Source organism: Chiloscyllium plagiosum, chromosome 6, assembly GCF_004010195.1.
Source record: "Chiloscyllium plagiosum isolate BGI_BamShark_2017 chromosome 6, ASM401019v2, whole genome shotgun sequence".
Lineage (NCBI taxonomy): Eukaryota > Metazoa > Chordata > Chondrichthyes > Orectolobiformes > Hemiscylliidae > Chiloscyllium > Chiloscyllium plagiosum.
In genome coordinates, this window is record NC_057715.1 from 73,581,011 (window position 1) to 73,597,540 (window position 16,530).

The window sequence follows — 16,530 nt, forward strand, 5'->3', positions numbered from 1 at the left end:
CTATCACAAACAACCCATTGTCAGCCACTAATGATCCCTATTAGCAGTTATTGATTCTCCCAGGATGACCTTTACCCATACCTTTGTCTACGCAACTCTTTCTCTCTCTCTCCCCCCCACTCCCGGGTTCCATTTCTCCCTATTGTTTACTCCTGCCATTTCCGTTCTCACCCAACCCAATCTTCAGAATACAAACCAATCTTTTTCTAGCTACAATCAGTCTGAAGAAAGGTCACAGGACCCAAAACATTAACTTTGCATTCCCTCCTCAGATGAGCAGCAATTTATGTTTTTGTTTCAGTTTATCTATCCACAGATGCTTTCTGACTCGGGTTTTTATTCAGGAGCAGATATTATGTCGTATTACTGAATGCACAATCGAATTTTTTCTTATCCAACAACTCATTACACGCATTTTTAATTATAGATATGCATTGCAAAACCTTCACTTATTGCCAAGACAGAGATAGCAATATATTGTGTGTAAAAATTAACATTTAACTGCTACACACCATATAAGAGTTATCAAAGTCACCTGCACTCAATGCATCCTATATATGCACCTATACACAATGAATTGCAAGTCAGGAATTTCACATTTAAAATTTGCTTTTAAAAACACATCTTCATTAATACAGGAACTATCAATACAATAATAAGGAACAAATGTTAATTTCTGTGTATATAGTAACCTATAGCAATTGTTACAATTATCATAAATTGCGCAAGTTATCTGGATATATATTTTCTGTAAAAACCGGTCAAAAAATACTTTTCCTTCCAATGTTTTCCTTATTTCGCCTACTGGTGCTAACTCTTGTCGATGCTACAGTCACATAAAGTAGTCTAACTGGGTGCAAGGAACTGAATCTACAACCCTCTAGTCTCAACATCTTAAAAGGCAGTAACTCTGCCACAATAAAATATGATGCTTAAAAATGCAGACAATTCATAATCTTAGATGAAGACAGTAAATCGTTATGTATTTGACAAAGCTGACATAGTCAGTAAATAAAGTATAAATGATTGAAATTGCTGGAAAAGCTCAGCACATCTGACAGCATCTGTGGTGAGAAATCAGAGTAAATGTGTCAGGTCGAGTGACCCTTTCTCAGAACTAAGGTCTGTGCCACACAAGTACCGAAGAAATGAGGCCCCACAGTGATAACTGTTCCACTTTATCAAAGAGCCAACCCCATCTCAGAACTTGCTTCTGCAGTGGACATTAAATTTGTTGCTTAAAAGATTCTTGCATATAATACAGGAGAGAAAGAGGAATTTACTTTATTAAAATCTAGTCTAATAAATAAAAACAGCACATTAAATTTAAAAATGGACCACATTCACCCAGAAATTCCAATCAGGGTCAGACAGTTGGAAAATTTACTTCTGATCCTAATCAGATTAAAAATTTCCCACTTATTTTTAGATGTCTTCTACACTGGTCATTCCTGCACAGGGACCACTTGCTACATTTCTAGCAGTGAATGTGATCTTTTAAAAACCACACACACATTTGTAGCAGTCAGTAAAGCCAGGTTCTAAACTTTAAATGCCCAACATCACAGCCAGTCACTTTGACAAATTTTTCAAAATGATATGCATATAACCTGTGTGTGGGGTTAAGGTGGCAGTTGGTTGGAAGTGGCTTACTGTAGTCCCCGAATGAGGGGATGTCTGGGTTAGGTGAGTATCCTGCAGGTGGTGAGGTGCGCTATCCTACCATCTAAGTGAGGGGAGTACTGTAGCCAGTAAAGTGACTCAGTCAGTAGTGTACCAGCTGAGAAGGTTGCCAGAGTACCAGATATGTGAATGTGTTCTCAGGGTAGGTCGAGATACTGTTAGAGGGAGGTTGTCAGCAATTACTTACAAAGTAAGTTTAAAAGTTACCTAAGACTGAAGACTAGATTTTTCATCCTCTGACTTTTTTTGAGTAAATATGAAGTTTATGTTAGTTGCAATCCACCTGAATCTTTGATTTTAATGGACACTTTCAGATGGAATTTCCCAGACAATACCTGTGCAGGGGATTCTTCATAGTCTCAATGCACAACTCCGGTCCATACTGTTCCAATAATTTGCAAACTATTGGAGTACTTGGACCTTAAAGTTTGTCTAGTAAATAGCAAAGCCATAGATCCCCAGTTGACATGGAATTAGCTGAACACAGGCAGGGTTTCTGCAAAACCAACACTTTTTCCTCAGTTCTCTGCAAGTCATTTAAATCACAATTTTGGAAATGTGTATAAGTGATACCTTTACATTCAACTGTCACACCCTTAAAACCCAGATAGCCTGCTGACATTCACTAACATACCTCACGTATGAAGAACAATTGCTTGCTCAAACATTAGACAGAAACCAGTGCCCAATCATGCAGCCATGGTCTGTAGGTGAGAAAAAAAAACCTCTATGGATGAATATGCATCCTGGAATTATTAACACCAAATTCAACTGTAAGTGCAGAGAATGTCTTTATAAATAGGTCCACTGACTGACTCTATTAAAGTAGTTATATTTTTACTCAATCTCCACCTACTTTTCTCTCAATTATTCTGAATGGGTTTTTTTTGGTTCTTCATGATTAAACCAACTCTAATGAAAGGTTGCACTGAAACATCTTTAAAACCCATCTTTATTTCTCAGGTTGCCTAACTTGCTGTACATTTTCAGTATTTTCTGTTTCTATTATATTCAGACAGGTCTGGTGAATTGACAAACTGTTTTGTCGCGAGTGAAAATTACAGACATTCACCGATATTTGAAAAAATTTATAAGTCATGCAAGAAGCAATTTCCAGATACCACAGGAAATCCTTTTTTTGCATTAGTTTATTTATATTCCAATAGAAATTCTCTTAGTTGTCAACAAGATGCAATACCCTTTTTCTAAAATTTAGACTAGCAGACCCAGCACTTCAGCTGTCAAATTTCTCACTAATATTAAATAAAACACAATCAAAATGATTTATTTTAATTCATGTTGCATCTGCTGCTTCTAGAACTTGTTTGTTATGGTACTGTAGTAAACAGCATGTTATTTGTTATTGAAGCAATAGGGCTCCATCAACCAGAATTTCTTATATATCCCTGAGTGCAAATCTTCACTGAAGCCATTCAGGGTCCAAAGAATTCTAACCACTGTCAGGTCATCTTGGCACAGCCAGCCAAGCTTTCCAGTAGTGGTATTAGTAGCCCTGCATACTTCTGTACCTACATCCTATGGTCTTTTACCCTATACCAGATTGATCCAGTGCAAACGCTAAGTATTTGTAACTTAAGGATCTTCAGATCCAAGTTGAGGAGCTGGAATGTGAGCTGCAAAAATTCCATATTGGGGAAGGAAATGTTACTTTGCTCCATGGGATGATCACACCCCACAGACTAGTAATTTCAAAAATGATCTGTGAACAGGGACAGGAGCATGAGACTGAAGAGGAGTTTTGAGTGGTTTAAAAACTGAGAAATGTCAGACACTTCAACTGTCAAACCATTTTGAGGTGCTTTAAAGCTGTATGAGCCAGAGTGGGGACTACAGGGATGGTGAATAAAGTAACCATGGCACCTCGGTAGAGGAAACGATTCAAGCAGGGAAAGGAAATAGAAATGTAGTTGTGGTAGGGTACAGTGGTGAGCCATATGGGTCAGTGTTGGGGCCACAACTATTTTAAAAATATATTAATAACAATGAGGAAAGTGAACGCAATAGAGTCAGGTTTCTGGATGAAACAAAAGTAGTTAGCAAGGCAAGTGCTGAGGATGACAAAGTCTGTAGAGGGTTAGCGAGTGAACAAAATCTTGGTAGATGGAATATAATGTGGGAAAATGTGAAGTTGGCTGGAAGAATAGAGAAGAATGCACAATTGAAAATGTGGAGCTTATTCAAGGAATAGCTACTGCATGTCCTTGGTAAGTAAATACCTGTCAAACAGGGAGGAGGTAGTCGAGTGAGGAGCCATGGTTTACTAAAGTAGTTGAATCTCTTGTCAAGAGGAAGAAGGCAGCTTATGTTAAAATGAGACATGAAGGCTCAGTTAAGGTGCTTGAGAGTTACAAGTTAGCCAGGAAAGACCTAAAGAGAGAGCTAAGAAGAGCCAGGAGAGGACATGAGAAGTCATTGGCAGATAGAATCAAGGAAAACCCTAAAGCTTTCAATAGGTATATCAGGAATAAAAGAATGACTACAGAAAGATTCGGGCCAATCAAGGCTAGTTGTGGGAAGTTGTGCATGGAGTCCAAGGAGATAGGGGAAGCACTAAATGAATATTTTTCCTCAGTATTCACACTAGAAAAAGACAATAGTGTTGAGGAGAATACTGAGATACAGGCTACCAGACTAGATGGGATTGACGTTCGTAAGGAGGAGGTGATAGCAATTCTGGAGTGTGAAAATAGGTAAGTCCCCTGGGCCAGATGGGATTTATCCCAGGATTCTCTGGGAAGCCAGGGAGGAGATCGCTGAGTCTTTGGCTTTGATCTTTATGTGGTCATTGTTTACAGGAATAGTGCCAGAAGACTGAAGGATAGCAAATGATTAGAGAAAATCCTGGAAATTATACACCAGTGAGCCTTACTTCTGTTGTGGGTAAAGTGTTGGAGAAGGTTATAAGAGGTAGGATCTTTAATCATCTAGAAAGAAATAAGTTTATTAGGGATAGTTAACATGGTTTTGTGAAGGATAGGTGTGGTGAAAGGGTTAAAATTGTGCCCCAATACATGTGTGAATCTAACCGAAAATGGAAGGTGTCGCTTGGTCCCGTGTGAATCTTGTTATACACCTTCCCGTGTGAATAACCAGAATGGAATGTATTTTTTAGCCTTGCTCTGCTCTAACCGAAAATGGAAGGTGTCGCTTAGTCCCGTGTGAATCTTGTTATACACCTTCCCGTGTGAATAACCAGAATGGAATGTGTTTTTTAGCCTTGCTCTGCTGTTCACATGAATGTTTATATCTGGAAAAGAGTATATCAGCTGGAAAAGTCTCCAGTTCGGTGAGTCTGCTCCGGGGTTGCGTTTAACCGCCGAGCGTGGGTTGTTGGCAACCGCTCTACGAGAACTGACGGCTCGCAGTTCCGGTAACACGTAGAGTGAGTATAAACCAGACCCGTTGTAAGTACGAGACCTGGTTGTGGCGACGCTGCGGGGAATAAAACACTTATATTCTAGCAGACTCGCCTCTTGGCTGTTTGTTCTGTGTCAGACTACTTTCCTGCGAGCCTGGTCCTTGACCTTGAGAATTTTTTAAAACAATAGGTCATGCCTCACAATCCTTATTGAGTTTTTTGAGATGGTGACCAAACAGGTGGATGAGGGTAAAGTGGTTGATATGGATTTCTGTAAGGCATTTGATAAGGTTCTGCACTGTAGACTATTGCACAAAATACGGAAGCATGGGATTGAGGGTGATTTAGCAGTTTAGATCAGAAATTGGCTAGCCGAAAGAAGACAGAAGGTGGTAGTTGATGGGAAATGTTCACCCTGGAGTTCAGTTACTAGTGATGGACCGTAAGGATCTGTTTTGAGTCCACTGCTGTTTGTCATTTTTATAAATGATCTAGATGAGAACTTAGAAGGATGTGTTAGTAAATTTGCGGACAACACTAAGGTCGGTGGAGTTGTGGATAGTGCTGAAGGATGTTGCAGGTTAAAGAGGGACAGAGATAAGCTGCAGAGCTGGGCCGAGAGGTAGCAAATGGAGTTTAATGCAGAAAAGTGTGAGGTGATTTAGTTTGGAAGGAGTAATAGGAGTACAGAGTACTGGGCTAATGTTAAGATTCTTGGTAGTGTAGAAGAGCAGAGAGACCTCAGTGTCCATGTATATAGATCTCTGAAAGTTGCCGCCCAGGTTGATAAAGGTTGTTAAGAAGGCATACAGCATGTTAACTTTTATTGGTAGACAGATTGAGTTTTGGAGCCACGAGGTCATGCTGCAGCTGGACAAAACTCTGGTGCAGCGGCACTTGCAGTACTGCGTACAGTTCTGGACGCTGCATTATAGGAAGAATGTGGAAGTTTTGGAAAGGGTTCAGAGGAGATTTACTCGGATGTTGCCTGGTATGGAGGGAAGGTCTTATGAGGAAAGGCTGAGGGACTTAAGGCTGTTTGCATTAGAGAGAAGGAGATTGAGACGTGACTTAATTGAGACATAAGATAATCAGAGGGTTAGACAGGGTGGACAGTGAGAGCCTTTTTCCTCAGATGGTGATGGCTAGGACAAGGGGATATAGCTATAAATTGAGGGGTAATAGATATAGGACAGATATCAAAGGTAATTTCTTTACTCAGAGTAGCAGGGATGCAGAATGCACTGTCTGCAACAGAAATAGACTCGCTAGGTTTAAAGGGCATTTACACAGTCATAGGATAAACATATGGATGAAAATGGAATAGTGTAGGACATATCGGCTTCAAATTGGTTCCACAGGTTGGCGCAACTTTGAGGGTCGAGGGGCCTGTACTGCGCTGTAATGTTTTATGTTCTATAATAGCAAAAACCAGAGGGTGCCTCCCTGTGGCCCAATGTTCATTGAAAAGGCAAATTTTTAATGAAATTAAATTAACTAAACACTGTGCATCTTCTAATGGATATTTTCCATGTTTTAAAATTCACATTAGAAGCACCATTAGAAGGTTAGAAGTAAACAATGAACAAATATCAGCTGACGAAGTTGTGGAAAAATACTGCGACTTTTAAAAAAAATAAATTAATTGCTAAACTTGATTTTTATATTGAACAAATTTATAATGCAGATGAAACTGGTTTATGTTGATGATATCCTCCAAATTCTACCTAGCTAGCACAAGTGAATTTGGTTCTTTAGGTTTTAAACAGAATAAATATAAATTTACAGTTTAATGATCGTTGCTGTAGGTTTGCCTCAAGCTTTTGTTGGTTAAAATTTGAGAGCATTTGAAGGTGTTGTGCTGTTAGCTGCGTGCAGAGTAATGCATGGTTGAACAAGGACATTTTTCAAGAATAGTTTCATGTTTTGCATCCAAAATGAAAGAAGTGTTAAAAAATTAGAAAAACCTCTAAATAGCAAAGTTTTTCAACAGCTGGGCAATTGTTAATCTTGCCCATATGAATGGTCACATCTTTCCAATTTCGACCTGCCAAATTACAGATCTTGTGAAAATCATATCTCAGTCATGGAGACACTAACCAGAACTTGCAAACTCTTTATGCCATAGAAGATTAATGTTTCAAAACATGGCATGTACCTGCAATTCAATAAAAAGTGAAATATTAAGAAGAACATTTTAAAAACCAATGAACAATGTTTTGTTTGCGCAAAGTTCTTCTGATGAAGCTGGTTTGAAGTTTTGTACTAAGGCCCAATCTCCTACTCAATCTCCAAGGAGTACCAGCAGAAAGAGCACTGATATTTTCCATAATTCCTGAGTGTGTTATATTATTTTGTAAAGTGTTAATGTACTGTAATTCTTCAATAAGATCAGAAAGTCATATAGTCATACAGCATGGATACTGACCCTTCGATCCAACTAATCAATGCCAACCATGTTCCCAAATTAAACTAGTCCCACTGCCTACATTTGGCCCAAATCCCTCCAAACCCTTCCTATTCATGTACTTATCCAAATGTCTTTTCAAGATTGTAACTGTACCTGTATCCACCACTTCCTCTGCCAGTTCATTCCATACACGAACCACACTGTGTAAAAAACATTGGCTCACCTTTTAAAATCTTCCTCCTCTCACCTTAAAAATATACTCCATCATTTTGAACTTGTCCATCCTCGGAAAAAGATTATTGCTATTCGCTTATCTATGCCTCTCATGATTTTATAAACCATTATGAGGTCACCTCTCAAACTCCTATGCTGCAATGAAGAAGTTCCCGCCTATACAGCCTCACTTTATAACACAAATCTTCCATTCCTGGCAACATTCTGGTAAATCTTTTTTGAACCCTCTCCAATTTAATAATATCTTTCCCATACTGTAACAGAGTGACTAGAACTGTACACAGCACTCCAGGAGAGGCCTCACCAATTTCCTGTACAACTCCAATATGACACCCAACACCTCTACTCAAAAGGTCTGAGCAGTGAAGGCAAGCATGCTAAACACCTTCTTAACCACTGTGTCTACATGTGATGCAAATTCCAAATGTACTTGAACCCCTAGGTCTCTCTATTCTATACCACTACCCAAAGCCCTAACATTAATTGTGTAAGTCCTGCCCCTGTTTATTTTACTAAAATGTTTTACCTCACATTTATCCAAATTAAATTCCATCTGCCACGCCTCAGCCCACTGACCCAATTGGTCAAGATCTCTTTGTAATCCAACACAACCTTCTTTACTGTCCACAGTACCAACATTTTTGGTGTCATCTGCAAATTTACTAACCATGTCTCCTACTCTCAAATTCAAATCATTTATATAAATGACAAACAAAAGCAAACCCAGCACCACTACCTGTGGAACACCACTGGTGACAGGCCTCCAGTTTGAAAAACAGCCATCCACCAATAACCTCTGTCTCCTACAATCAAGCCAATTTTTAGATTAGATTAGATTACAGTGTGGAAACAGGCCCTTGGGCCCAACAAGTCCACACCGACCCGCCGAAGTGAAACCCACCCATACCCCTACATTTACCCCTTACCTAACACTACAGGCAATTTAGTATGGCCAATTCACCTGACCCTGCACATCTTTGGATGGTGGGAGGAAACCGGAGCACCCGGAGGAAACCCACGCAGACACGGGGAGAACGTGCAAACTCCACACAGTCAGTCAGTGCTAACCACTGTGCCACCGTGCCGCCCACAATTTTGTATTCAATTAGCAAATTTGCCCTGAATCCCATGTGATCTAATATTTATTCATTAATCTACCATGCGTAACCCTGTCAAAGGCATTACTAAAATCCATGTAAATAACACCTACTGCTCTGCCCTCATCAATCTTCTTGGTTACCTCCTCAAAAAACTCAATCAAGTTTGGGAGACAAGGTTTCCCTTGCAAATGCGAATGACTATCCTTATTCAGTCCTTGCCTCTCCAAATGCATGTTAAGCTATCTTTCAGAATCACCTCCAAGAAAGTACACACCACATGGTAGGTTCACAGATCTATAGTTCCCAGGTTTCTTTCTTAAATAAAGGCACAACATTAGCCTCCCTCCAGTACTCTGGCACCTCACCCATATTTATAGATTAAACAAATATTAGTAATTTTTGAGAAAATTTGTATCTCAGGTTGATGATCAGTATGTAAGTTAGCTTGCTGAGCTTGAAGGTTTGTTTTCAGACATTCTGTCACCATACTAGGTATCAATGAGAGTCTCTGATGAAGTGCTGATGGCATGTCCGCCTTTCTATCAATAGGTCTTGATATTTCCCTGAGTTTTCTAGCCTCCATTTCTTTCTCCACAGTAAAACCTGATGCAAAACATTAATTTAGTATATCTCCCATCTGCTGAGATTCAACACACACACACAACCTCATTGATCTTTAAGTGGTTCTATTTCCTCCCTAGCTGCTTTTTTGCTATTAATGTACTTGTAGAACCTCTTTGGATTATCCTCAAATTTATCGGCCAAGGCTATCACATTTCCTCTTTATACCCTCATGATTTTTTTTTTAAGAATGCCCCTATACTCTTTTTATTCTTCAAGAGATTTGCTTGGTCCCAGTTGTCTATATCTAATGTATTCCTCTTTCTTATTCTTGACCAGAACCTCAATATCTTTTTTCATCCATTGTTCTCTACTCTTACCAGTTTTACCTTTAATTCAATCTCACTTTTGAAAGCCTCCCATTTGGCAAACTGCATGGTATTCTATCTATAAAAGTAACTCTTTCTTCACTGCCATTTTTGATTAACTGACTACATTTTTTGGAACATATAGTTTTCTTACATACAGATGAATGATTAGGATCTAAAATGCAACGTCTTAGTGCATTATGGGGCCAAATTGATTAAACCTTTCAAAAGGAAATCGCATAAGCAACTCAGAGTCATAGAGATGTACAGCATGGAAACAGATCCTTTGGTCCAACCCGTCCATGCCGACCAGATATCCCAACCCAATCTAGTCCCACCTGCCAGCACTCGGCCCATATCCCTCCAAACCCTTCCTATTCATATGCCCATTCAAATGTCTTTTAAATGTTGCAATTGTACCATCCTCCACCACATCCTCTGGCAGCTCATTCCATACACGTACTACCCTCTGCGTGAATGCTATCCCTTATCAAAATGCCACTCCCCCTCCTCTCTTGCCTCTCTTTCTATCCTTCATGTAGCATTTGTATCCTGGAACATTAAGCTGCCAGTCCTGCCCATCCCTGAGCCATGTTTCTGTAATTGCTATGATATCCCAGTCTCATGTTCCTAACCATGCCCTGAGTTCATCTGCCTTCCCTGTTAGGCCCCTGCATTGAAATAAATGCAGTTTAATTTATTAGTCTTACCTTGTCCCTGCCTGCCCAGACTGTTTACACCAGCTCCTCAGCCATGCATTCATCTGCTCTATCCTCCTATTCCTGCCCTCACTAGCTTGTAGCACTGGGAGTAATCCAGATATTACTACCCTTGAGGGCCTCCTTTTTAAATTTCTGCCTAACTCTCTGATCTCCCTTCAGAATCTCAACCTATTCTCTAACAATGTCGGTTGGTTCCAATATGGACAATGACCTCTTGCTGGCCCCGCTCCCCTGTAAGAACATTCTGCAACCTCTCTGAGACATTCTTGATCCTGGCACCAGGGTAACAACACACCATTCTGCTTTGTCTCTGCTGGCCACAGAAACGTCTGTCTGTTCCTCGGACTACAGAATCCTCTAACGCAATTGATCGCTTGGAAGCCGATGTACCCCTCGTTGCATTAGAGCCAGTCTCAATACCAGAAACTTAGCTGTTCGTATTACGTTCCCCCGAGAATCCATCACCCACCACATTTTCCAAAACAGTATACCTGATTGAAATGGGTATATCCGCAAAAGACTCCTGCCCTAGGCGCCTACCTCTCTTACCCTTCCTGGAGTTAACCCATCAATGTGACTGTATTGGAGACTTTCTCCCCTTCCTATAACTGCCATCCATCTCATACTGTTGCTGTTGCAAATTCCCCATCGCTTCTAAGTGTCTCTCCAACCGATCCATTCGATCTGATAAGATTTGCATCCAACAGCATTTATGGCAGATATAATCCACAGTAACCCTTAAACTCTCTTTAAACTCCCACATCTGACAAGAAGTACATATAAATGATGAGAAACAATTTATAATATTAAAGAGAAAGGACAAGGGAATTGGACTGGGTGAGTTTTCTAGCGCAGACTTAGTAAGTGAAATGGATTCCTTGATGCTGTAACCACTTCATGTTTCTATGAGAACATATATATTATTGCAAAAAAGCAACCAGTTTTTTTTTAAATAAAGGAAACAATTTTAATTTCTGGCTTGAATTCAGATGAATTAAAAAGACAGAAATATTGATCGAATGCTGCAACATCGAGTCACTATCCTTCAGCAACTCTCATAATATATTTCATTTTGACACCCAGGAATGTACTGAAAACAGCTTTATATAAATGGCCAAAAGCACAAAATATTAAGATTTTACTTCAGTTTTCTTTTCCTCCTCTAATGCTTTTCCCTGAATATATGCACATACGAACATACAAAAGTAGGAGTAGGCCATTGACCTCCCCTGACTCCACAATCCAGCAAGTACTTCGGAAGACAATAATAGAAATTGCTGGAAAAGCTCAGCAGGTCTGGCAGCATCTGTCGAGAGAAATCAGAGTTAACGTTTTGAGTCAAGTGACCCTTCCTCAGAACAGAAGGGTCACTCGACCCAAAATGTTAACTCTGATTTCTCTCCACAGATGTTGCCAGACCTGCTGAGCTTTTCCAGCAATTTCTATTTTTGTCTGTGTTTTACATCATCGGCAGTTCTTTCAGTTTTTACTAAATACTTAGAAAGAGATGTAGAATATGGACTCTTATTGCAAAGGGAATGAAGGGTAGAATGAGGGCACTGAAAAGATCACACCTGAAGTATTTTATAGTTATACCTGCATTACAAGCAGTTCAGAAAAACGCAATCATTCTGTGGGAGCCGGACACGGCAGATGGTAAAAGGATTTTTTTTCCTCTCATCTCTGAATCTAGAACTAAATGAATTTGATTCAAGATTAGAAGTCAACCATTTATGACAGATGAGAAGTAATTCTTCTCTCAGGGGATTCTTAATCTTTGAAGCTCTCTTCCACACAGCAGTGAGATGTTTATGTTCAAGGCACAGTTAGACAGATTCTTGACGGACAAGGGAGTCAAGAGCTATGAAAGGCAGACAAACAGATGAAGTAAGGCAACAGTAAGCTTCTCAGCCCCTCGAGCATAGATCCCATTCAATAAAATCATGGCAGATTGGATCATTCCACATTCCTGCCAATGCAAAATAATCTTACATCCACTTGCTCACTAAGAACTTAACTACCTTTGCCTTAAAAATATTCAAGGACTCTATTTCCACAATATTTTGAAATCCAAAAACTCAACCCTCAAAAAAAATTTCATCTGTCTTAAATGGGTAACCCCTTATTTTTAAAACAGTAATTCATAGATATAACTGCCCTTACAAGGAGAAACATCCTTTTCACATGCATCGTCAAGACCCTTCATGATCTTGAATGTTTCAACCAATTGTGTCTTACTCTAACTTCTGCAGATTCAAGCCTAGCCTATCCAATATTTCCTCATAAGACAACTTGTCCACTCCAGGTATGAGTCCTTTGAACTGCTTCCAGTGTTTTACCTCCTTCCTTAAATAAGGAAACCAGTACTGTACAAAGAGCTCCAAATGCAGTCTCACCAATGCTCCACATAAAAGAAGCACAACCTACCAGTGTTTGTGTTCAATTCCCCTCACAATAAACACTAACATTTTCTTATTATCCTATTTAGTTACTGTACCGGCTCACTAACATTTTGCAACTCCTGCACTTGGACACTTAGATTCCTCTGAATCTCACAGTCCTGCAATTTCTCGAAAATTAGATAATATGTTTTTTGCCAAAATCAACAATTTTATTTTACCCCACATTATACTGTTTGCCAGATCCCTGCCCCATTCATTAGCGTCTACAACTTTTAGTAGCCTCCTTATAAGCACTTCACAACTTACATTAATAAATATTTTTTGCTTCACCAACAAATTTACCAGCCATACCTTCAATCCCTTCATCCAAGCCATTTCTATAAATTGAAAAAAGTGGACACCCCTGCAGTTTCAAACTGACACAAATAAACTAATAAAACGTGTACACAAACTAATAAAACATGTTAACTATAGGTTAATTTTAAACGTGAATTCACCCCACCCTTGCGAAGCTGACATTCCCTGGATTGTCAAGAATTAACCAGCAACGTTAACCCTTTTGGCCTTTCGCTGTGTTTACTCTTGGTGATGGGGGTTTTAAAGGTGAGAGATCACCCGCCTCCTGGTCACGGCTGTTGCAGACAAACAGAGAGAACTAAGACAATACCTTGGTCACAATTGCCTCTCTCGCTTTTCGTTTAAATTCTCTTCTTTCCTCGATGGCTTTTGCACTTTCAAACCTGCCTCCGTATTCCGCCATGTTGCCGTTACCTTCGTAACATAAACCTTTACGACAGCTCAAAACGACCGTCGTGAAGATGAGCCAATGTCCCGGACACAGCGCGCGCACTCTGGTGGATGAAGCGTTTTGTTCTTCTATTGATCTGTTTATACGAGAGTTGGATATAAACCTTTAATTTATTGTATTAAAACATATGCAAGAGCAAATGAAAAGTTAAACCTCGCCTAATATACGAAGCCAATAAATTTAAATAATTCATGATTAATGAAGCAGCTTTTTGGGATGTTCAAACTTACAGTTTAGTGTCAACTGGAAATATGTCGGAGTAGTTGAGGAATACTTGATGTTAATCCATTTTGAGTACATACTTAATTATTGAATTATTACGTTATTTCATACTAGTAAGATATTTTATGTTTTGGTTGTTTGTAGAATAGATTAGTAGTTAGCTGAGCTTTTTTCCTCTTTTGTTGTGTTTTTATTTATTTTATATATATTTAATTGTATATTAGTCTTTATATTTGTTTGTATTACTTAAGATTTTTTAAACAAAATTACTTTTTTCTTTCAATAAAAATACCTATTTTTAAAAAAAGCAAAACTTTAAAACGGCCAGATAAGTCGTTTCTGAAGCACGGATGGGAATTGCACGTTAGGACCCTGCGGTACTCCTGACAACTAAACTCCGCAGGAAACAATAAAAGAAAACAAAAAACTACGGGTCTGGAAATCTGAAGCAAAAAAAAACAAATTGTTGGATAAACTCCGGTAGCATCAGTAGAGAGATGGAGAGAGAAGAGCCTTTTTTCTGTGCTGTAGATATAAGACCTGCTGGAGGCAGTTGTCTTGCCATGGTTGGAGTGAAGATTGAGAGCACCCTCTTTGAAAGTAGTGTGCAGAGATAGTCTTACAGAGAGATTTTCAGGCACACCTACAAACACCAGACCACAATTAAGAATGGAAAAGTTAATTGGTAACTGCTACTTCTGTATCAAGTTGTGACTGGAATTTTGCAACTATTATGATCCTCCCCAAGTTGCCAGTAGTTAATTCACAAAAGACATGAGGAAATTCGCCATCCTCAGAAGGGCCTATAATAGTCATAGAAATGTACAACATGGAAACAGACCCTTTGATCCAACCTGTCCATGCCGACTAGATATCCCAACACCATCTAGTCCCACCTGCCAGCACCCAGCCCATATCCCTCCAAACCCATATATTGTGTCTTTTACAATTTTGCATACCTGAATCAAATATCCCCACTCCCCTCCATCTTCTCTGCTCCAAGGAAAACAAACCACGTTTATCCAGTCTGTCCTTGTAAGGAAGGCTTTTCATCCCTGGCAACATCCCAGTATATGTCCCCTACACCCTCTCCAATACAATCACATCCCTCATATAATGTGGATTCCAAACTGCACACAATACTCTAGCCATGACCTAATGTTGTATATAGTTTGAGCATAAGTTCCCTGCTCTTAAATCCCATGCCTCAGGTAAAAGGCATTATCCCATCTGACTTTTCAACCACCTTATCTGTCCCACTATCTTAAGGGACAGACCAAACTCCCCTGATATTCGATACTTCCCAGGGTTCTACCATTCATCATGTCCAAGTGCATCACCTCAAACTTATCAGTGGCAAATAAAATTCAACCTGCATAACCACTGCAACGATTTTATCATGTGAACCTAATGAACCCACTGACATTCAAATCAAAATCAATTATTTATACCACAGACAGTAAGGCCCACAACACTGACCCCTGCAGAATGCCACTGGACACAGATTTCCAGTAACAAACATTCCCCTCAACAATCACCCTCTGCTTCCTAACCCTAAACCAATCCTGGATCCAACTTGCCAAATTGCTTTGGATGCTAGGTGCTCTTACCTTCACAATCAGTCTCTCAATTGGGACTTTATTGAAAGCCTTGCTAAATTCCAAATAGAGTACATTAAAATCATAGTCTCCATCTACACACCTGGTCACCTTTGAAAAAATCAAATCTTATTGGTCAGAAAACCATGCTGACTGTTCTTGATTAATCTCCAACCCCCCTTAAATGCAGATTAATTCTGTTCCTCCAAATTGCTTCCATAAATTTCCTCAGCACTGAAGTTAGACTGACTGGCTGGCCTGTAGTTTTCTGGTTTTTCTCTTGCTCCCTTCTTGAATAATGGTACCTATCACATTGGCCGTCTTCCAGTTCTCTCGCACCTCTCCTGTGGCAAAAGAGGAATTGAACATTATCAGCATCCCTGCAATTTGTGACTTCTTCCCTATTTACAGAAGTCTCAATTGTATCATGTTTTTCCAAAACTTGTTCTAATATTTCAAGTTGCTTATGAAAGAAGTACTTATGAAGGAAAATACTAAGCCTGGAGTTTGGGCTGAGTAGTAGCACAATGCTGTAAATGACAGACTCCAACTTCAGAATTTTTACCTAAATCTATACTTGTACCAAATCATGAAGTTGGAGCCAAATTCAGAGGGATATAATGATGACTAGCACAGTCAGTTCACTGTACAAGTACATGCTGATTTAAAGCCTTTAGTTTCACTTCTTCAAACACAATTAACTTAATCACAGTTATATAATAAAATGTCCAATATTATACTATAATGCAAAGACATGCCACTATATTAAGTACCCAGTTGACAACTGATTAGTACCAATGAGCTCCTGTATACCCCATTTCCAATTTAAAGTTATATCACAGTGAAAGAATATTACAGATATGCATACTTTCTGTGAATTGTTCTTAATTGATGCTGGGAAGCCTAGGTTTAGGCTCTTTCACACAAGAGGACAAGAGATATGAGTCTTGAACAAAACTTTTCCAGTCTAATTTTCTCTGTTGGACAACCTGAAATTATGGTATGGAATGAAGACAAATATCTAGACATCAAAATGTTTCACC

General features: G+C 39.3%; 1 protein-coding gene across 3 annotated transcripts in view; it reads right to left on the reverse strand.

The window, feature by feature from the left end:
* cwf19l2 (CWF19 like cell cycle control factor 2) overlaps nt 1-13,674 on the reverse strand; it is a 137,794-nt gene extending 124,120 nt beyond the window's left edge. For all 3 annotated transcript variants that reach the window (XM_043691833.1, XM_043691831.1, XM_043691830.1), the window contains exon 1: nt 13,527-13,674. In XM_043691833.1, the coding sequence (XP_043547768.1) occupies nt 13,527-13,619 (93 nt within the window). In that variant the 5' untranslated portion in view covers nt 13,620-13,674. The remainder of the gene's footprint in view (nt 1-13,526) is intronic.
* Nucleotides 13,675-16,530: the final 2,856 nt, after the last annotated feature.